The 22,491-nt window shown below is 44.0% G+C and overlaps 2 protein-coding genes across 2 annotated transcripts; one reads left to right on the top strand and one right to left on the bottom strand.

The window, feature by feature from the left end:
• Positions 1–1,396: 1,396 nt before the first annotated feature.
• On the top strand, positions 1,397–8,212 carry gpc2 (glypican 2). Its single transcript, XM_076149082.1, has 11 exons — positions 1,397–1,574; positions 3,252–3,410; positions 4,046–4,180; positions 4,953–5,128; positions 5,239–5,319; positions 5,435–5,600; positions 6,028–6,158; positions 6,716–6,862; positions 7,128–7,264; positions 7,670–7,842; positions 7,932–8,212. Exons 1-11 carry the CDS (start codon positions 1,397–1,399, stop codon positions 8,210–8,212), a joined length of 1,764 nt encoding a protein of 587 aa, XP_076005197.1.
• Positions 8,213–9,144: 932 nt separating this feature from the next.
• Positions 9,145–16,758, bottom strand: LOC142999645 (integrin alpha-6-like). Its single transcript, XM_076149267.1, has 25 exons — positions 16,577–16,758; positions 16,078–16,199; positions 15,881–15,960; positions 15,531–15,801; positions 15,325–15,447; positions 15,034–15,247; positions 14,739–14,935; positions 14,560–14,648; positions 14,256–14,383; positions 13,761–13,850; positions 13,613–13,677; positions 13,298–13,443; positions 12,900–13,046; positions 12,661–12,782; positions 12,354–12,516; positions 12,188–12,271; positions 12,011–12,090; positions 11,844–11,918; positions 11,615–11,714; positions 11,352–11,528; positions 11,173–11,274; positions 10,830–10,940; positions 10,622–10,726; positions 10,404–10,529; positions 9,145–10,273 (listed from the first exon to the last, which is right to left on the bottom strand). Exons 1-25 carry the CDS (start codon positions 16,756–16,758, stop codon positions 10,184–10,186), a joined length of 3,189 nt encoding a protein of 1,062 aa, XP_076005382.1. The 3' UTR covers positions 9,145–10,183.
• Between the last annotated feature and the right edge of the window lie 5,733 nt (positions 16,759–22,491).

The raw sequence follows: 22,491 nt of genomic DNA, 5'->3' as shown, positions 1-22,491 counted from the left end.
ATTATACTTCTACACTTACCGCTTCGTGATCATGGCCGCCTGATGCCTTCAGGTTCAACAAATAAAACTTTTGTGTCGATATCCAAATAACAACGTACTGAGTTCATTCTTATCATCGAAAGACATTACTGTGGTCCTTTATTGACACAACAAAAACAATACAGACAGAGTTGTTTGGTCTTCCGTTTGGTCCATACACCTGCCTACATGATTTACAATTAGTAATGTTTGATTTTGTAATGTAATGATTTTTAAAAGCCTGCACATCCTTGGTACTTTTGGCACATACTTGATACACTAAACTTGAGTCGACATTAGACAGATTAGGTCATTACTTTGGACAAACAAAACGCAATATAATTGATCCAGTGTTTTGGTGCGAATGGTGTCCATATGCATCATGAAAGTGGCGTGGAGTACGGAGTACATTGTACTGTTTAAGTTTATATGTTTACCTTCTCATTGGTATTGATGGTCGAAGTGAACTCTTTCTGGCTGTCCGTTGTGTGGCCCCGGGTTTAGGACCCTGAGGTGTTGGCTTCCATTGTTGTCCCATGGTCCCCGCGTCAAACTTACCAGAGTAAAATATCTTCTTTCCGCTACAACCCTTCAAAATAAGGGTCCACGTTTGCGCGTACAGCTCACCTACATCATCTGACACGTGAAGATTGAACGTTATTTATATTTTTTTGGAATCTATTTAAACTCGAGTATAGGGCAAAATAGTTTGAAAAGGCTAGGCCACACCACCCTGCTGTGTTGATAAATATTCAATTTATACTGTGGCTATAATTCTTCAGTGTCGGCTATAATTCTTCAGATTAATATTAATTTATTTTTAGGGAGGAACTAAGGACCGATGTAATTACTTGAGATTATAAACAAACTTTGTATACATTGGTATTACGACATGCAGTGATCACAAACGACAATCAATCCCAACTTCACAATTAATAAAGGATATGTTTTAGTAACATTTTATTCTGAACGCAAATTAATCATTTCCTGTTATCACCCGTTCTAACTCCACTCCTCTTGACGCAGTTTGTCTGCCAGATGATGCTGAGGGACGGCAGCGCCTCCGCCAGCCTCACTTCCCTCTCCGTTCATGCTCCACAGCATCTTCTCTCAACAAGGACCATTTAACTTGACACGCTCGATGAAAACATATGTGTAATACAAAACAGTAGAGTATTTGACACTCATACGGGGAGAACTATGACTGTTTTTAACGATTGACGATTTTGGATCCTGTTTCTCAATTTTTTTGAATTACTTTTGTGTTCATTTTTTACCGGACAGTCATTCATTCATTGTAAAGGTGCTGCACCCATAGTCTGTGTTGATACAACAACCGCCACCCCTTGCTGCCCTTTTTGCACCCCCGTGGTGAGGAATGGATACCCGGTTCTCTTTACACAGGTACCCGCTGCTGGTGTCGCTCTGCACGGTCTATGTCCTGTCAGGGACCCGGACCCCGGGGGCTGCCGCGGGTAGGAGCTGCTCCGACACCCGGCAGGCGTACTCGGAGAAAGGCTACAGCACCGGCACAGCTCCGATGACTCAAATCTCCGGTAAGTCTGTCTCCTGTGGGGTTAGGGTTACGTAAATGACTGAGTCAGACAGGCAGACAGTTTTGGGACCACCTGGAAATAAGGCACCACGTGAATATCTATAACACAACATTAGATATTAGATGAAAATACGGACACGAATTAACATGTTCTGACTTCTTTATTTATAATTTATATTTCGAATGAAGCACAGTGAGATCATGTCGCTGATCAGTAGCACAGTCTTTCATGATATCACTCTACAACTACAACTGTAAACTCAAAGCACAATCACCTAACACGCACTATTAGGAGTATTATAAGACAAATATGACTGAAAACTAAATAATACGCCACACAGGCATAATCTAGGCATATCATGGTTAATTTCCTTAAGAAAAAAAGAAAAAAAGAACAACTGCATTGTGGCTTAAAAACAAACGACCCGAGCCCATCCTCCCCTCTGTGGTGTTTAAATAGGATGATTAAGGGGATGAGCAAATTGCCAACACCGGTGCAACAAAGAACCTCGCCCCTAATTAGTCTTTGCCTACTGGTCCTCTGTTAAGCTCCTTTGTATACCCCATAGGCTCTGCTCAGGGCTGATTATCGCATTTTATGATTAGAAAGATGCCATTTAGATAACGAACACATTGGGATTTGAGATGTTGAATGACTTAAAGTTTTGGTGGAGAGAGAGAGAGAGAGAGAGAGAGAGAGAGAGAGAGAGAGAGAGAGAGAGAGAGAGAGAGAGAGAGAGAGAGAGAGAGAGAGAGAGAGAGAGAGAGAGAGTCTGAACAAGTAAAGGGACAATAATGCATTTGAGTATAGCAAATAGCTTTGCAATGGGAGATTAGAGGTGCATGTAATAGAGGTGTGTATGTATTGGATGTGAGAAGTAGAATTGTAAGAATAATTTCAAATGTCGTGCAGTGCTGGAGTGTGAGGTTTTATTTTCAGGCAATTCAGCTCTGTAGGTGGAGTGATTGAGACAACTGCAATATTGATTGATTTTGTGTGTGTGTGTGTGTGGTGTGGTGTGGTGTGGTGGGGGTGGTGGGTTATCACTGTCTGAGTGTTGGCTCACTGTCCCGTGGGCCAGGGGGGAGCAGATGGCGGGGGAGAGCGAGGGATGAAGCCAGGGAGGCAGTTTAGAAATGGAAATAGAGGGATGAGAGAGGGCTAATAGTGAGAACACGGAGAGAACAAAAGAGCTGGAGAGGAACCGGGGCGAGGGTGGAGTTGGGATGGAGACTTTCCACTGTGCCTCCACAGTGTTATTGGTACCAGGTGGAACGTGTGGCAATAAAGAATTCAAACCTTTGTCCATATTGAAGTGTAGAGTGCTGTGTTTATGTCCCTGCGTCTCTGTTTGCATATCATTACCTCTGACATATCAAAGACTCAATCTGAGGTGACAAAGAAAGACGGATTGAGTCTGAATTATTCATGCGGGGGGAAATTACAATTCTCTATTAATCCCTTACCTTTGATAAGATGCCCCCTCAGTAACAGAACAGGCTGAAGGAATTAACATTGCCCAGTTTCACCTGATAATTACAGCTCCTGGTGTTATGAAGGATAAGCCGCGCTCTTTCTGGAGCTTTTGTAATTTCGTGCTCTATTAAACACAAAAATACTTGTATGTGTGATTAATGGTTCTGTTTCTACCTGTCCGGTTCTTGCTTTCGGGTGCAGGCGAGCACCTGCGGCTCTGTCCTCAAGACTACACCTGCTGCTCCAGCAACATGGAAGAGACGCTGGCCCTCCAGAGCGAGAGGGACTTCCTCAAAGCCGTGGAGGACAACAGCCAGTTTCTTTTGACCACCTTCACGCAGAGACACCGCAGGTTTGACGGTGAGCGGGTGACTCAGACTCAGGTTGAATGAAACGGCCCGCGCCCCGGCCGTCGCCCACTAACCCACCCACAGAGCCAGAGAGGATAGAGTCACCGCTGACTGAAACTGCTGCACAATTCACTTCAAAGGGTCAGATTTTAGAAACCAAAGGCAGAAAATTCCACCATGACTTCTGCATTTACTACTTCTGAACTGAAACAGATGGTTCACACCTACTGTACATTCACTGTATGTCTAAGTCTTGTCTGGATTCGAGGGAATGTAATCATTTTGCCCACATTATCTCAAATCCTGTATGTATCGCCGCAAGATTTCCAAATCTCACAGCCAAGGTTGAAATAGACACATTTCCACCTACTTGTTTTGGACTGGAATCACCTAATCCTCCTCTTCCTCTTTATATAATATATGCGATGAATCACTGGTGGACGCTAAAGGTGTGGGAGACTGCGTACATATCTCGTAAAGACTCAGACACAGAGTACATCTTGTCACGGCCATTAATCCAGGATCTGATGTAAGCGTCCCTGTGAGTTAGGGGGCGGTGGGCTGTTGGGTTTGGGGGGTCGACATCACAAGAATAGGTGGGTGACAGAACCGTATCTCTAATCTCTGTCCTTCCTGTCTCTGTAGAGTTCTTCAGGGAGCTAATAGACCTGTCAGAGAAGACCATGAACCAGATGTTTACCAAGACCTACGGGCGGCTCTTCACCCAGAACGCACACGTCTTCCAGGAGCTGTTTGTGGAGCTGCGCAGATACTATTCTGGTGCGTTGAGCGAGAATGCCCAATGCACTCGAAAAGCCGACGTGATCTGAACCGACAAACAGGGCCGCTGGTCCCGGTCGGAGGCGGGCCTGGAATGGTTCATAGCCGCACTACATGTCGACGTGTTTGGCCGCGCAGAGGCAACAGTGTCCCTCGAGGAGTCTTTGAAATGCCACAGAGAGCGAGAGAGAGCGAGAGCGAGAGAGAGAGAGAGAGAGAGAGAGAGAGTGTTGGAATCCCACGGATGCCAGACCGTTTCCTTTCCTGGCCTGGATCCCTCCGCTTTGGCCCGGCGGCGGCGGCGGCGGCAGCGAGCTGGCGAGCCCAGTCACAGGCTGTTGCTGCTTAGTCAAACTGTCATTGTCTGCCAAACACCATGTACGGCTAATTTGAGCGCGTGCTGCAGACTACAGATTGAGCAATTGCATATTCAGAATCTAGATACCAGTTGTCTCATTTGCAAAAATGGACAAACATCCAACCACAATACACATAACGTAACAAACAAATAAAAGTATTCAAGTCCACACTGCATATTTTGACACTTGAAACTGTTTTGGCAAAGTGCTCACATTGTCTCATATTGGCTGCAGTTATAAATGTGGTGAAAAGTTTGCAAATAATCTTTCTGAAACCTTTAGTTTCTCGTTATAATGGTGCCCAGTGAGTAAGGATATGATCCCGAAGATGAAGATGAAGAGCTTGAGTTCCTAGTTTTCATGTTGCCTCTGTACTTTGATCGTGAACTTGACCGTTCCCGTTGCGTCCACAGGAGGCAGCGTGAGCCTGACCGAGGTCCTTTCCGAGTTCTGGTCCCGGCTGGTGGAGCGCGTCTTCTCCCTGGTCAACCCCCAGTACCACTTCGGCGAGGAATACCTGGAGTGTGTCAGCAAGCACGCCGAGCAGCTGCTGCCGTTCGGCGACGTGCCTCGCAAAATGCGCGTGCAGGTGCGTAGAGTGTTTTGAGTCTACGTGAACGCATGAACCCATGAACACACCAGACTGAGACTGATCCTGAGACTGATCCCCTCCTGCTCTTCTGTCTCTTCCTCTTCCAGGTGACGAGGGCCTTCATCGCAGCTCGAGCTCTAGCTCAAGGCCTGGCCACCGGTCGGGATATCGTGAACAAAGCAACAAAGGTAAATGGGCGATGTTGCTCCCGTCCACTCTGCTATAATGAAACAAAAGACGGAGCTGAAGCGTTGTCTCATATTGTAATTTCTGTCCCCCGTGTCCTCCTGTGTCCACGTCCAGCTGACTGCAGATCCAGAGTGTGTGCGTGGGCTGATGCGTCAGTGGTACTGCCCGCTGTGTCGCGGCCTGCCCTCCCTGCGACCCTGCCACTCTCTGTGCCTTAACGTGGTGAAGGGTTGCCTTGCCAACCAGGCCGACCTGGAGACCGAGTGGAACAACTTCATCGGTGGGTTAAGGGAGGAAGAGGAGGAGGAGGATGTATACAAACTACTGTTCAACTGAAGTTTGGTGTCTGGGTTTCGTTCCCTGAGTCTCTAATCACGTCTTTAATATGAACCTAAAATCTAAAGTGGAGTTAAAGACATAAATTGCTTCCTGTCACTCATTTCCTTTTCCCCCAAATGCATCTCTTCCTCATTAAACATTAACGCAGCTCTCCTCCTTCACAATTGATCCGTCTTCCTGCTCTTTCTCTCCTTTCATTCCCCCAATCCCCCCCTCTCGCCTTCATCACTCTAGCCATGTCTGCTGCTCCCCTGATCCCTTATGATCACAAACACGTCTCCAGTCCTTCCTCTTTCTCTCTCTCTCTCTGACTTCTTCCCAATAACACAATCGCTCTCTGTCTCTCCCCTCCTTTTGTCCTCTTCCAGACGCTCTGTACCAGATTTCGGAGAAGCTGGAGGGGCCGTTCAACATGGAGCTGGCGGCTGACTCCATCTCGGTGAAAGTGTCGGAGGCCATCATGCACATGCAGGAGAACAGCGTCAGCATCTCTGCTAAGGTGCGGGGACGGGGTGGGGGGATCCGTATCTTTACTGCTTTCCAATCATTTGGAACGCAGAAAATAACTCCCAGGCTTCCTGTATGATTAAAACACGGCAGGTATCCCATAGAAACACCCACATCCCTACACACACAGGAGTTCTCCAAAAAAGGGAAATTTCCTGTTGTGTGGTCGCAGCTCAGCTCTGTATCTTCTCACTTTCCAATAACAGGATGTAATCTCGAGCAATAACTGAGCCCGAGACTGTTTTCACCCAGTTTACACAACAACACAAGGATGAATCCACCGCAGCAGATGAAGGGATAATAACTTCTCTGGTAGATGATGTCATATAGCCTCCAGACGCGTGTTTTGTGTTTCTTCGGCAACTCGACTCTCACTTTCCTCTAATGGACCAACCTTTGATCTTAGCACCACTCTGCAATTACTCTCCTCCCTGTATATGGATTTGAGGTCATTCTCTGTGGGCTTGTTGTAACAAATTGTAAAAATATCAATACGTGAAGCGGAACTGTTATGTTTGAAAGATGCTGTCGGGTTGTGGTTTGCCGTAGGTGTTCCAGGGCTGCGGGAGCCCCAGGCCCGCTCAGGTACGATCCAAGCGCTCGCCGAAAGAGGCCGGCGGCAACAGGAGGCCCTTCCGCACCTACAGCCCGGAGGAGAAACCCACCACTGCGGCCGGCACCAACCTGGACCGGCTGGTGAGTTTGGAGGAACGTGCATGCAAAGGAAGGAAGCCAGCCAGTTGAATGAGTGGAATGTTAGGATAAAGAGCTGAAAGGAATGAGTAGGGAGGATGAGGAGGAGGTGGATGAGGAGGAGGAGTGTTCAGGTCTATTAATAAGAAAGAAATGAGTCTGGTTCAAGGTCTGACGCTGCAGCAGTGTCGTGCAAATGCTTCCCCCTCCGGCCAGCGAACCCGCTCCAACTTTATCTTCTTTATGTTCTTCTTCCGCCTCCGCTCAGGTTACCGAGCTGAAGGAGCGACTGCGGCCCATGCGGGGCTTCTGGGTGTCCCTCCCACGCACCATCTGCAACGACGAGAGGATGGCCGCCGACGTCACCAACGAAGACCGCTGCTGGAACGGGCAGACGCGGGGGAGGTAGGAGAGACGGAGAGAGGAAGGGGCCGGGAGGGAAGTGGGAGGGAAGGATGGAGGGGGGGGGGCGAGCACAGAGGTGGGCGGGGGTACACGGCAGATGGAGCAGGGCTTTATTTCATTTAGTCTTAGTCGCCACAACTTGTCCACACTTGGACAACTTGTCCACACACACACACAGCCCCCTGTGTGTGTGTGTGTGTGTGTGTGTGTGTGTGTGTGTGTGTGTGTGTGTGTGTGTGTGTGTGTGTGTGTGTGTGTGTGTGTGTGTGTGTGTGTGTGTGTGTGTGTGTGTGTGTGTGTGTGTGTGTGTGTGTGTGTGTGTGTGTGTGTGTGTGTGTGTGTGTGTGTGTGTCCACATGCGTGTTGTTATTCAGGCAAATCCATTTCGGCCTCTGCGCTCCTCAGGTACCTCCCCGATGTGACGGGTGACGGGCTGGTGAGTCAGATCAACAACCCCGAGGTGGAGGTGGACATCGCCAGGCCGGACGTGAAGACCAGGCAGCTGATCATGGAGCTGAGGGTGGTGACCAACAAACTGAGACACGCTCAGAACGGACAGAACATGGACTTCGTGGACAGTAAGTGTCCCCGCCCAAGGGCTTTGTCTTCCAGTATAAATAACCTGAATTCATCCTCTGAAGCCTGCCTTGTCCTCTCCCCGTGCCAGGCGAGGAGGGCAGCGGCTCGGGCGGCGGAGACCACAGCGACAGGTACAGCGACGACTGGCCGGGCTACGGGCCACACTCGCCGCCCCAGAGCAAACCCCCCCGCAACCCCATCACGTCCAACCCCGCCAAGCCGCCACGCATCAGGGAGAGAAACGGGCCCAAGTGGAACAAGAACGGCGGCCACGGGAGGGTCAAGTCCGCCACCGGCCCGCTCACCTTCTCCCTGGGCCCCGTGTTGTCTCTGCCCTTACTGCTCACCGTCTCCCCCATGTGGAGATAGCCTGTTATTACAGTCTGGAGGGAATTTTTGGTCATGCTGGAGTCTTGAAGGCACATTATGAAAAGAAGTACGATTGTATTTGGTCACACCAGCAGAAAAGAAACAAAATTTAGGAGTTAAATTGAAACATTTTGTGGCGGAGCAATAATCAACGAACTTGTTTACAGCACAAATGAGTAAGATATGACAGGTACACAATAAGTTTTCGGCTGCAAGAGCAACAAAATAATGAAAACAAAGTTAGCTGAATTCTCAATAACTGCCATCTTTTACTAAACAATCAGCAGACATAGGAGCTTTTGCAGACTCTTGAAAGATATGCAACCTCAAGACATAATCAGCACGTTTGCATTTGGTTCTAATGGTTTGATGATGGTTTATAATATAGTTTCAGTGAGCATTTAATATAACGTTTTCTTTGCCGTCCCGCTCCCAAAATTCACATAATTAATTTCACCGATCTTGGTCTCAGTGGTCCATGTCAGTTTCGCCTCATTAATGAATGAATTAATAATTAAATAATGTCATATTTAGCTGTCAACGTTCAAAATAAGACTTGGGTAAACAATTAAGAGAAATGTAAGTTTACAGTATGACTCTTGCAATCAAACAAAGGGTTTATTGGGAATGGACTGCATTTTGTAATAACAAGGGATTGATACATGTAATATATTGATGCCTTTTAATTTATTTGTAATATTTGATTGTTTTTATTGGTATTTTTAAGTGACGGAATGAGAGTGTTCTTCTAAAAGAAGCGAGTGGCCCTTACATTTATCCAGCCGAGAAAAAAAGGAAGTTGTACTTTTTGTAAACCACTATTTTAAAATATTTATTTTTAATGGAAACAGTCAGGACAAAATCTCAGAATTTGGGCATTGTTGTGGTTGTCTTTCTTAGTCTTGTCTGCAATTGTTAAGGAACAATGTCTGTGTGTGTGTGTGTGTGTGTGTGTGTGTGTGTGTGTGTGTGTGTGTGTGTGTGTGTGTGTGTGTGTGTGTGTGTGTGTGTGTGTGTGTGTGTGTGTGTGTTCTAATCTCACGTTACAGTGGTCTGAGGTCATGCTGAGAAGGTTTTGGGACATTTTTTTAAACAGTTAGCTTTTCTACAGATTTTCCTAAAAGCAACACAAGGCGACGGCAGCTTCGACTGAGCTCGTGGTGCGTGATGACAAAATGGAGCGAATGACGTTTATAGAAGTAGAAAACGCTGTGAAGAACTGTGACAGGATGTGATTGGACAAAACGACAACACAGATGGCGAATAGAATGAGGATGTATAGATGCTGTGCAAGGAATGTTGCTGAACACTTGGCACAGGAAGAGAAGGGTTTCATTCCAAAACATACCAATGCCAAAAATGTTACTATTGTCATTGCCTCATTCAACACAATGAAAAATTCATCTAAACTGGCACTACTTTGTAAATAGCTGAATGATAGTAGGTGTTAACTTCAGTGTTATTGATCCGTGATTGATGCCATCGGTCAAATTGTTCAAGTATTTGCGTCTTTTTTCGCTTTCTGATTTGGAATGAAACCCTTTGCAATCAGCAGTATGAGACGTCAGCTGAAAACACAGTGTTACGTCGCACAATTACAAAAGCAAACGTACTTCACATCATTGAATAAAACACAATCGTACCGTGTGTGCTTTCAGTAGTCAGCATTCAGATTAGTAGCTGCTGCAATATTTCATTGAATAATGAGGTAACTTGTTCTGTATATGACCTCTCGTCCATTCCCACATCTGGCAACATTCCATTATGGTGAAAGTATAGCACAACCTTTTTCATGTTGTAATGGTTTTTGGTATCAAACAACTGATATTTTCTGCTTCATTAAAAAATCTGAAGAAAATGCTGTCGAATTTCTGTCAGGGGTTTTTACACAGATTTGCAAACAACAACAATAAGCAGTAGGAACGTAAAGATGGCACCTACATACCCAGCATCTGCACTGGGTTTGTGGTTTCAGCTCTGAGGGTGAGCAGGCTGTGTGTCCTGAGCTCTGTCATCATCAGAGGACTTGGGGTCACGTGTGGGACATTTGATGCATCCTTGCTGTAAAAGACGAAGCAGAATAAGAGACAGTTACAGCAGATAACATCTACTAAACTTTAAGTGATACCAGGTGAAATTGTCAATGTTTTCACTTAACACTATGTTAGCTTTAACATATTGGGTTTGCTACCTTCCATAGCAGGAGGCCAAGAGCAGACAGTAACAGGAGTCCTGCCAAGACGGTCAGCAAGATAATCCACCAGGCAACTTTGGTTAAATATTCTGTCTTTCTCTTTGTGAAAACAGTCAGCTTCACCTGTCGACAAAGACACAACATTTTACGTAAAGCCATATACAGTAGATAGCATTTAATATATATATATATATATATATATATCTTTTTTTTACCTTGATCCCAGGATCATCCAGTTTTAGTTGAATATTTTCTGGAGAGTCAGTTAGACTGAGGGAAGCGTCCACAACAATGTCCAGATAGTTGAAAGAGCTGTAATCCTGAGTGGGAGCAGCAAAAATGAACACATTTTGTTTTTGAGTTTCCTTGTACAACCACTTGAAACAGTTGATAGAAAAAAGTTTTTTAAAAAGAAGTCATCACCTCTGTAAAAGTGCTGTGCCAAAGGTGCGAATGAAGAACCACTACTGCAGTACTGTCGAAGCCCAGCAGAGGGCAGCGTATCTCCACACACTTCACTCCATCTGAGCAGGTCTGAGGAAGAGAGAACAGTATGTTGAATATCAAATCAATAACTTTTACCCATTTTACCTATAACAAATTACAACTTTTTTTAATACACACAAATATACAGACATTAATTCAATATTATCAAGCATTTTCAGATTATGGGCCAGTTTCAATTTTATATCATTAAAACCTCAAAAAGCTTGTTTTTATGGCTTTGCGAATCATAATGAGACCGTCAACATCGTCAGCATCTTACCAGCATTTTATGTTTTCTTTTTGATGGAAAGAATGGAAACCCATCAGTAGAGAGAGCTTCATGTTCAGCTTGGCGTCTCTTCCTTGAGGTATCTTTCCAACCCTACGAGTCAAACAATACAAGGTTACAGGTGCAGGTTATAGGCGGTGATATGGAGATATAAAAAGAAGAGGCTTTACTTTTAAATGTTGGATTGGATTGATCTCTTGTGCAGGGGAGCAGGGGACAGACTGGACACCTCTGCTGCTGATCTGAGCCAAGTACAGCAGCCATTTCCCTGCAGGATTCTCCTTGGGCCAGAAGATGTTGAGGGACGCATTGGCGAACGACTTCAGCGGTTTGCCTAAATTAGCAATCTGTAACAAAGTGAAAGAGAAAACGCTTTCACGATGTCATTAAAATGGCAATGGATTCAATTTTGTAGGATGAAATGGCAGCTCACCCAAAATTCATATTGAACCACAGTTCCATTTTCATCCAGTGACTTTACAGGATTCCCACTCTTGTCTTCACCAAAGGACACTTGGGAGGGTCTGGCTAGTCTGAAAAGCAAACACACGAGTTAATAATACATTTCCAGGTAAATCACTTTCATTTCAGAGCATAAACAAAGTGCCTAGGCTTTTGTGTGTGAATATGTTGCTTTCTTTATGTATGTGTTCAGCACCTACCCGAACACTTGCAGCTGGAGCTCAAAAACCACATTGGCCATCGCTTCGACTGGTTGTATGACCTGCAGGCTTGACCTACATTACACAAGAACAGAACACTTTCTTCATAATTGTGTACAGCTCAATACAAGAGCCAGTTTCTGCTTTTGGCAATTGCACGTACATACGTTTGGAGCTGCAGGGTCACGTTAACAGACGTTGTACTCAGTGAGATGCCACCGGTTGAAAGTATGATGTAAAAAGTAACCTAGAGGGAAAGAAAGGCATACAGTGATCTCTCTCTCCAACTCTCTCTCTCTCACTGTCACACACGCATATACTGGAATCTGAACAATGGCACTCACTTCAGCATCTCTTTGGAATGGATTTCCTAGTTCACAGTCGATTATAATTCCCTTGTCATTGGCTGTACATGTCACCTGTGTTTCCTGCAAATTAAAGTATTTTTCGCATTACTAGTATGCAGTACCAACACTAACCCAAATGTGTGATAGTCAATGGTATACACACTGATGTTGTGTTTGTGTCGTAGACGATGGATGAGTAGTGAAGAGTATCTGGGAGACTGATGACTGAGTGACTCTGGTGTGCGTCATCACCGTCCCTGTTGGTCACCGTGACCTCCAAAGCTACGTCTTTATCAGAAGGGGAGATGACTGCCATACCACCATCCCTAATGACAGCAAGTAACTCCAAAATGAGTGGGTGTGGACACACACACATTCTGGTTTGGTACCAGCTGGTGCTGTTTTCTACCAAACAAATAGAATCAAGTTGGAACAAATGAGGCATAAAAGGGAGAAAAGTTCAATTTTACCTGCTCAGTGATCTGAAGACATCCCGGTCATGTTGTTTTTGTATGGAACAGAACTTATACTGTAGCTGCAAGTTACTTTGGCAAATGTTGTCGTCGCCACAGCCTTTGTTTATTAAGAGAATCTGCAAAAAAGAGAAGCAGAAAATGTTTACACCTTTCATTTATGTACAAACACAAACAGACACATTTATACAGTAGAATTTACACACACACAGACACACACACACACACACACGTACCTGCGACACGGTCCTCTTCTGCTGATAGCGGTTGAGAACAGGAGTAACTGCAGGTAAATCAGCTCTGCGTCCGGTCGTTTGACTGGAACTCCATAATGACACAGTGACAGAGACGGGGACACTGTGCAGCATGTCCTTGATGTCACTCTGGGGAAGACATCAAGATGGCAATATAAGCAATATTATAACCTTTTATTCTCCCATCATCATTCTACTATTAGGCTATTAGTTTTTCTGTGCACAAAGGGTGACGCCTCTGGGCTTTTGGTTTTGGTCCAACTGTCCAATATGTACTTTATCAGCTTATGCGCTTGTCTCTGGCCTCTGGGCTTTGCCAACATGCTGTAATACAACTGTGAGAGACAATAAACAGTGTGAGACAGACAATGAGTCAGTACCAGAAGCCTGAGCCTGGTGTCTGCACAGATTTCTCTGCCCTTTTGAGGAAGCTTCAGACCTCCACGAGATGAGCCCAGGAACTCCACTCTTGGTGGGAGCTCCAATTTTCTCTGCTCAGCATCGGCCTCGAAGGTGTAGTTAAATACTGAGGACCAACCATATCAGGTTACTACTACAACTGCTGCTACGACTAGTATTGGTTAATGTTACTTATTTTGGTACTTGGTCAGTGTCACAGGGCTTCTTATACCACTTAGAATCATGTAATTATATCACTATATACTGTATTGCAAGGGTTTGTCTGTGTGACTCACTCAGTTTGGGGTTGTAGGATGCTGGATGGGCAGAGTAAGTCAAACATGCACGAGCAGCAAAATAACTTTACAGGAGGAGAAAAACACTGGATAAATGTCTGAATTTGCCATTTGATTATGATAAACGTCATTATTTTGAATCTTTTACCATGTGTGTTTATCACACCGCTCCTTTGTGATGTCGACTTCATGTGGTGTTAGCTTCAGATAAGTGCTGACACTCACCACCGGCCTTGATCTGGAACAGAGAAAACAAAATGTTAAAAGCCGTGTCGATGTACAGTGACTTCAGATCTGTTATGGTGTAGGACATGACGTGGATGCAGCAAAATGAAATGCTTTAACCATATTTAGAACTTAAATGCAGAGAAAGAAACACGGCACATATCTGAAAAGAGCCTCTACACCACTTTGTAATAAGGAATATATAGAGAGACTGTGTAAAAATATACAAAATGTGGGAAACAATCCAGTGGAAATAGTTAAAATGTAAGAATATGCTACACACAACAAGAGAGCAACAGACAAGAGTTACAACATGGTATTACAATTACGAAAGAAAGTTCAAAGGTGCTTTTGCTGTACTACTACGAGAGTGTGCGAGAGGGTTTGTACTATACATTTACAGTTAATATGAAATTACCTGTAAACAAAGACAGAATCAGACAGTGAGCCAACAGCCAAATCAGGATACTGATTGTCATCAATGTCCAGGTGTCCAGACAGAGAATATCCAAATAAAGTTGTTTTTTTCCATCCTGGCAAGAGCACCTGTTAGTAGATAAAATTGTGTTCATCTATAATATATTAGATTACATACACAAACGTAGAGTTACTCTCAAACAGTGGAAGTTTTTTGGGAGCTACATAAATCACGCATGCTGTTGTTTATTTACGCAGGGTTTGGAACGATTGGATGGCTGACACTATTACCATGACAACCTCACCTGTGCTGGCTTTTTGTTGATTCCGTTTGATGAGCCATAATAGAGGTACACGCGACCAGAATCTTCATAAGGTGCCCCTACAGCCATATCTATTAGAAACAGGTTAAGGCATGAATCCTCTTAAATCAGTGGTTAGTAATGCAGTTAGTGCATTATGGAATGGCATAAAAACCTCAAACCTCCATAGCCGTCTTGATTGACATCGCCTATGTTTTCCACCGCGAGGCCAAACATGGAATCTATACGTCCCAGGAGTGGCACGGGGTCGATCTTGCTCCAGTTCTTCCCCTTGTTGTTGATATAGATGTAGACGGCTCCTCCCACCACGCCATCTTTGACAAAATACTGAGGCGCTCCCACAGCGAGGTCATCCCACCTGGAATCAAGGAGCCGCGTTTTAGACTCCCTCACACCGAACCATGACTATATCTACATTTTTGCTGCTCTTCCAGAAGGCTGAGAGAAGTCTTTCACCCGTCTCCGTTCAGATCCACCACGGCCACATCATAGCCAAAGGATGAGGCGAGGCCTGGACCGGACAGCACAAACTCCACGGACAAACTTCTCTTTGCCGCAGTGTCCGTCTTGAGAAACGCCACCTGGCCGCTGTAGCCACCCCTGGGTGCTCCTGACACTACGGTCAGCTCGCCCTTGCTGATGAGGGCCATTCCAGAGTCGGTTGAGAATCCTGTCAGACAGAACGTTCAGCAGTTTGATCCAAAACTTATACTTCATAAAGGGACTCTGGCCCAGATACAAACTGACCCAGGTAGCTGTTCCTCTGGAGTGGAATGAGTTCTTCGTTGAACTGGTCTGTGTCTCCAGTCTCACGCGGCTCTTCATCCGACGAGTCCATGCGGTTGTCCAAGAGCTCCATCCTTACAATTCCTTACAGTGTCATCAAATATGAAAATAACACAGAATAAGAAACGTTCTAGCTCAGGAATTAACAGTTACATAGATGTACTTACCTTTCCAATGGTAAGCGCCCGGTGCCCCAAACAACAGGGACCTATTGTCCTTGGCAAAAGACGCTCCATGACCCTGTTGGCAGTACGCAAACCACCTGTGATCCCTTTGACGTCTGGTTAAGTGTTCATTATCACAAACGACTCTCCTCCACGTCCTCTCTGCCTCCCCTACATGCAGGTCGTCCCCCAAGATGTAGCACTGACCTGTGACCAAGTGAGGGCCGTAAAGGCTCGGGCTTGGACTCCACTGCTGGTACCGATGAGCACAAGTCTTTAAGGAAGGAATGTTGGAATACACATTTTAATAAATACACATCTTTTCTCTTTAATTGCATGCAGATCTTCCTTACCATTATGCTTTGTCCAGGACCTTGACTCGTCACTCTGACCCCCATCCACTGGCCATTTATGTCTTTACTATCAAGGAACTCTGCAAGATCAGTTTAAATATGAGCTCATTGTGTCGCTGCAATGTCAGTATGATAACACATCAAAATTCTACTCTGTTACTCATAAAAACAATTTCAGACATTAAAGACAAACAAACCTTTATTATTAAACTCAATGGGCTGACAGCCTTCAGACGCTGAAGCAAGCTCACACTGGTAGACAACTCCTGTAACATTAACTTGGCTCTGATGTTTTGCTCGTGGAGCTCCAACCAGCAACCTGGGGGAAAATATGGAATACACAGCATATATAAATATTAGAAAATGGAACACTAAAGCCACGTTTTTTTACTGCCGTTTCTCCAACAAATTTCTTTAGGGTTATCTGTGTAAGTTGTGTTGTGTCCAAGTGTGTGCAGTGTCCAAATGTACCTTAAGGTCTGTAAGATGTACAAGGTGATGGCTTTATAGCAGCAGAGAATGAAACTTGGATAAAATTGTGTTAGCATCATTTGCAGAAGGGCATCGTTGCAACAAGATGTCGAATACAAACAAATAGTTCTGACATTGCAATTGTTTGATGCTATGTTCAGAACTTAACGTCCATTCACAGTTGTTGTAACTAAAGTATCAAGTGTTTTCAGTCATTTCACTCACATGTTCTTTCTGACGGGCTTCAGCTGCTGGTGAAAAGCAACAGAAAATCCAAACAGGGTCCCTGGATCCCCATTTCTCCTCAGCACATTCTGGGTGTCCAGATTGAAAGCTGCAACATGAAGAGTGTCAAAGTACAAACCGCTCCACAGACACAACAGGACTATGTGCCATTGTTTTGCCATGATTGTGGTTTGATCAGCAGCACAGCTGTGTAAGAGCATATAAAGTGTGTAAACCCTCCTAGAAATGGGATTGGCCCTAGCAGGTGGTAAATGGCTCAGTGTGAGCATAGACAAACAGGGTGTGGTGTTGAGAAATGAATTCAACCACAAGCTGCACTGTACAGCTTTATGACTTGATAGGCAAAGTTAATATTAACCATTTCTGTTTTAATGTCAAACATGAGACACACCCTCTGACCAAAAGTCATGTCTGCTGGGAGTGTGTTAACGGCTGACTGTGGCCCGTTAACCTGAATAACCATGAACATATAAGTTAATGTAAATATCACTTGCTCTGCGTAATGCAATGCAATGTGTGATTTACTCTCCATTGTTGGCTAGATTTATCGGTCACGTCAGCCACGCCATGCTCCTCATTCCCACCTGAAAACTGCCTTGTATGAGCACTTTTTCCCTGCTGTTGCCATGGCGGCCAATCATGGAGCCATGAAGTAAAGTTTTCCAGCAATGGCTTAGTTCGTGACACAAAACACACATTTGTTTATCTTATTATTCTGTACTGTGTCCATGCCTTCCTGAATGTTTAAACTTTAAAAACGTATTCTAATATAAATTATTACAAGATTTTACAGATAATAAATCTCAAAACAGAAAGAGAAGTGAAAAATCTAAGCAGCTCTTAGGGAACACTCAGGTTGTTGGGCAATGAGTGTGTGGCTCAGGATCCTGGACTGCTCATATTGGGTCCTTGTTCAAAACCTTTGTTTTGTCTCATAATGCCGTTTCACATTGGCATTTTCAATACGTGCCACCGTTTCTGAACATGCGAGACACACTGGTTTAGTGCTCGAAGCATGTATGGACAGAAATGACTCCATTCCGGATTAAATGCTCTATTTTCCGTCCACTTTTCTTTTTTTGGACCGCCATTTTTGTCTCACTTTCCCCGGCTCAGTCGTCTGTTCCTCTCCCTTTCTCCGTCTCACTCCTCTGTTTCCCGACATTCTCCGGCTCAGTCGTCTGTATATCTCTCTTTGTTTTCTCTTACCTGTATCGCTTTTTCTTTCTAACGTCTTTAATTTACCTCCTACTCTCTCACCTGTCTGCACTGTAGAGTCACAATGTTTACCGCCTAGAATGCACAAACTTGATTGGCTGAGTAGTATCAGGTGGGATGGCTTAACTCGCATGCAATTGGTCTGAACGTTTTCCTCGCTAAACCATTACCGTAAAAACATCAAAAGTGGCGCCATTCTAAATTGTAGGCCCGTGTCCGTATGGGCTTCTGGGTCCAGACCCGTACCGCGGTTTCGGCTGTTGGTGACCTAGGCGCTACATCATTAAAGTGACTTTGCCTTTTTGACTGTTAATTGTGTAACTTCAAAGATTATACTGTGGGGTGGTTTGAGGCTGTCCTCCACTAGATGGCAGCAGAGGATTTATTCAATACGATAAATTGTAATAAGCAGTAGGTTTCAGCATAGGTACTTCCGCTACCACAGTTTTGGTGTATCCATTCTATTTTTAATATGTCTCTCAGCTTAAGCTCCAACAGTTTACAGCATTTCACCTATGACTTACAGCTTTCAGGAAATACCACTTAGATTGTGCTGCAGTTGATGAGGCGATGACTGCTACAATAATTATATAGAGTGTTTATTGTGGTAGTAGTGGTAGTAGCAGTAGTTGTGGTGGTGGTTTATTTGTGAGTCGGTGCTGATCCTTGGAGTACTTTGAACCACAGGAAACATGTAAACCAGGGGGGAGGCAGTGGCTCAGTGGGTAGTGCTTCCGCTTTGGAACCGGAGGGTCGCCGGTTCGAGCCCCTGCCGAGGTGCCCCTGAGCAAGGCAACGAAACCTTAATTGCTCCCCCCTCTGCGAAGGGTGGTAATGAAATGTAATGTAAGTTGACGCTTTTATCCAAAGCGTCTGCCAAAATGATCGTGATGTAATGTAATGTAACCATTATGAAAGACAACAACAACCAACACATCACACAGTCGCACAAATCTGAATAATGAGTAAGTGTGTGTTATATTTGCAAGTTGTTGCGGAGGCAGTGCACTTAAGGTTCATGACACACAACAATGACATTGATGGCGTGACTCTGGCTCCTATTCTGCAGCATCACAACTGTGTTTGACTTCCTGTTAGTCTACAATGGATACACACATATGCACACACACGCTGATGTGGGCAAACATATAAACAAGCACGCAGCAACAGAATGAAGCACTTGCTGATTTGGTGATTTTTGTCATCAAAGCCATTGGAATTACATCACCATTCATTCAAAGTAGAGGGGAAATGCTGACAGGACAGACGAACAGTTCCAGTCCAATTAATTTGTATTTGTCAAAAGTAAATAGATAGAACTGATCTGAAATTTCTTAGCATCATAGGCCACAAGCTTTCAGTTAAATTCATGGTATATCCACATTGTCACAAGTGATGTAAAGGTCCTCTCTGAAATTAGAAACATTCACACCAGGCTGTATCAACGCCCACTCATACACGCACTTGCACATGCACACACACACACACACACACACACACACACACACACACACACAGTGATGGAAGGTGGAAATGTCAGTAGCGGTGTGGTTGGACTGTCACTGGGCTATTTATAGTTTCAGTCTCGGGGGACATTTCAAACGAGGCATATAGAACAAAACAGCATTCTTTATTTTGTACACCTTGCAGGAGGAGCTACAGCTACAGCTACACACACACACACACACACACACACACACACACACACACACACACACAGCTCTGCACAATTACTCATTGTGCATTTCCACTGCAGTAGTTATAAATTCCATTTATGGAAGATACTGTTGTTTGTCATAATATGAGAGCGGAGAGTGTTTCTCTGACTCTTAAGCTACCACTGCTTCAAAAGAGATCAATCAACCAATCCCTGCTTTGTAGGTCTTTGACGTTAGATTACTTTCACTAAATAAAACAGTATTTTCAAATTCACCACAGTAAACTACACATTGATTGATGTAATTGTATTATATTATATTTTTTTCACAGACTTAAGCAAAGAGCAGTCACAACAAAACATTAAAGAAACCTTTGACCTGAAAGCTGAAGAACCTTAGCTGCTGAAACAGGGAATTTAGGCGCAATGCATATTTAGTGCTTAACCTCATCAGGAAAGGGTCGGCATATACAAATGGTACATGTAATGACTGCATGTGTATGAAATACAATTGATCTTCGGAGCATTGGAGCTATTTCAGTTTTAAACATAGCTGGTTTCCTCTTCACACTCTGGGTCAGTGAAGGTTTCAGAATGATTCACTGATTCAGTGCCTGGTGGCTTGGCTCATCGTGCTCTTTGAACACTGACTGTTCCAAGAAGACACAGAGAGACTACACGTAACCCAGCACAGAATATCAATTGTTATTGAAATGATACTGCTGCTGCTGTTTTGTCATCATTTCTGCTATAATAATTCCATCAAACATTTTGATTGAATTGATGATTTGTTAAGAATAATAAGAAAATCTCAGTCGTTCGGCTTTGTACTATTAAACTCACTTCAAATAAACACTTATCTGAGTAACTAATTTGATAACTAGAGTTGAGACTGGACACACACACAAACACACACACACACACACATAGGGAGAGCAAGAGAGAGTGAGAGAGAGATGTGAACTAAATCTGATGAAGAAAGGCAAATGTTTCAGGTAAACTGTTCATACTAAATTTAGCCCTTTGAGGCCTCTTGTACCTTCACAGCACATCCTGTTGATGCTCTATATATGGGCTATTCTGCGTAAAGAGACTTGGTGGTCTGTCAAAAGCAGAGAAATAGCCAACCACAACCCACGTCTTTAAGAGAAGCTGCTGCATGCACCGTTGCTTGTTGTTTCTTGGTATACAAATCATTCAACCACAGTGCTGTGAAACTGAGAAGGCAAAACCCCCTTGTTGACTCATATAGGAAATTTATACCTGGTTTGGTTTGGTTTTATTAACATATTCTTCAGTACGTGAGCTTTTGTATGCGGGTCAGAGTTCTAATTGCATAGTTAAAATGCTCATGGTAGACAACTGCTTAGAGTATCACTAATCTCCTGCTGTGCAATGGGACTGAAACTTCATTATTATTGATACAAAATAATCACTAACTGGTGTAATTAGGTCACACAATGCAAGTTTTATGTCAGCAAAGGTTCTCACTAAGGAGGGTTTTGGATATGCAGCAGTCCAGGTAACCTTGTCAAGGTCTGAGTCAGTGGCAGGCAGTTAACCATCATCCATCCCCTGGGAGCTGTTCACACCCTGGACGAGGTGACTCCATGGGCCACATGGTCATATGAGGTCTGCTAAAGTCTATAAAGTCAAAGTAAGTGAAAGTGATTGGAGCAGTTGGAGTCACATGAATGAAGCAGCATAGGAATCACTTAGCCCAAGGACTCTCAGAGGATAAATGGAAGTTACTGCTCACCTCTGACTCAAAACTGAAGAAGCTGCTTTGATGAGTGGGGAAACATGTTCAAGACGAACCAGCAAGGTCTATTTACCTGCTAGATTACCAGGTTTTACTAAAGCATAGTGAATTTATATTCCAATGTACTGCTCAATATAAATATAAATGACTTATTTATGACTACAACATATTTCCGGATGTTGTTTTTGCTCATCGGGATAAAGCGACACTCAGCACAAGGCTGAGGAGAGTTCATGCTATTCTGCATGTAGTGATGTCTATTTCACATCACAGACAGTTCTTTTTAACATCATAAGCATTGTATTTTAACAAGAACCTGAGCCGGTTTTAGGCACAATTTGTTAAGTAGCTCTATTTCAAAACAACACATCGGCATAGTCTGGTCTTGTTTCCAAGTTCCTGAACTGAGAAGATCACACGCCTTCTCTGAAATGGTAAGACCTGACAGTGTACACTGAAAATATCGAGGGGCGTTATTGTCAAACCACATGTCCGCTACTAGCAGATGTTTGTGCAGAGTATGGGTGGATTCAGCGGGAGGTTACAACATGAAAGTCTGCATGCATTACCTCTTCTCATGCAACTCCTAAAGTATAAAAAGAGGAAGTGACAGTAACAATGTCCATTCCACTCAGATGTAGGGTTATATTTAGGGTCAGGGCATGTGTGCATGTATGTTTGCATGCATGAATGAATGTGATCTATACTATAAAGGGGGTGACTTCTCTGGCAGGGCCTGAACTACTTAGTATTTATCCTATAACTAAGATGAAGCAATTGCTACAAAACCATAGCAAAAATTCTCAAAAGGCTTAATAATTTCAGAACTGTGTCACGAAAGACTTTGTGTTCCACACTACAACATCAAGGTGCATGTAGGTACCTGCAACAGTGGGCCTCTTACAGGAGAATCTGTGGTTGCCTACTTTCTTTCCTCTGCCCTCAATTTTCCACTCAGTCGACTCTAAAACAGGATGATTTCAGCCTTCTTTTTTGCATGTACCACAAATACCTTACAATCAGTGTTGAACTATAGATTAAACTGTAGCTCCTTGATTTCAGGTCTTTGAACAACAGCATTGATAATACGAGAGAAGTGGCAGAAATGTAGTTTCCTAAATACAAAAAACATATAAAAACATAAACCGGCTTAAATCCATCTAGCTGAAGTCCCCTTGTGTGAATTCTAATTCTATGTATCATCGGATGTGTGTAGGAGAGTTGTGTTCAAGCTTCTTCCTTCTAAAGCTATTTAAA

This window comes from Genypterus blacodes, unplaced genomic scaffold (assembly GCF_046128005.1).
Source record: "Genypterus blacodes isolate CSIRO-AG114 ecotype Tasmania unplaced genomic scaffold, CSIRO-AGI_Gbla_v1 ptg000044l_1, whole genome shotgun sequence".
Classification (NCBI taxonomy): Eukaryota; Metazoa; Chordata; class Actinopteri; order Ophidiiformes; family Ophidiidae; genus Genypterus; species Genypterus blacodes.
The sequence above is the reverse complement of the archived record's forward strand: the minus strand, read 5'-3'. Positions and strand labels throughout refer to the sequence as shown.

Excerpts from the sequence above, each read along its gene's own strand:
- LOC142999645 (XM_076149267.1), bottom strand. The coding sequence starts at position 16,758 with ATGGCAAAACAATGGCACATAGTCCTGTTGTGTCTGTGGAGCGGTTTG. Across the intron at positions 15,248-15,324 it reads CCAGAGGAACAGCTACCTGG|GATTCTCAACCGACTCTGGA; the intron begins GTCAGTTTGTAT and ends TCTGTCTGACAG. Across the intron at positions 11,715-11,843 it reads CTCCAGCTGCAAGTGTTCGG|ACTAGCCAGACCCTCCCAAG; the intron begins GTAGGTGCTGAA and ends TTTGCTTTTCAG.
- gpc2 (XM_076149082.1), top strand. The coding sequence starts at position 1,397 with ATGGATACCCGGTTCTCTTTACACAGGTACCCGCTGCTGGTGTCGCTC. Across the intron at positions 3,411-4,045 it reads GAGACACCGCAGGTTTGACG|AGTTCTTCAGGGAGCTAATA; the intron begins GTGAGCGGGTGA and ends CTGTCTCTGTAG. Across the intron at positions 7,843-7,931 it reads GAACATGGACTTCGTGGACA|GCGAGGAGGGCAGCGGCTCG; the intron begins GTAAGTGTCCCC and ends TCCCCGTGCCAG.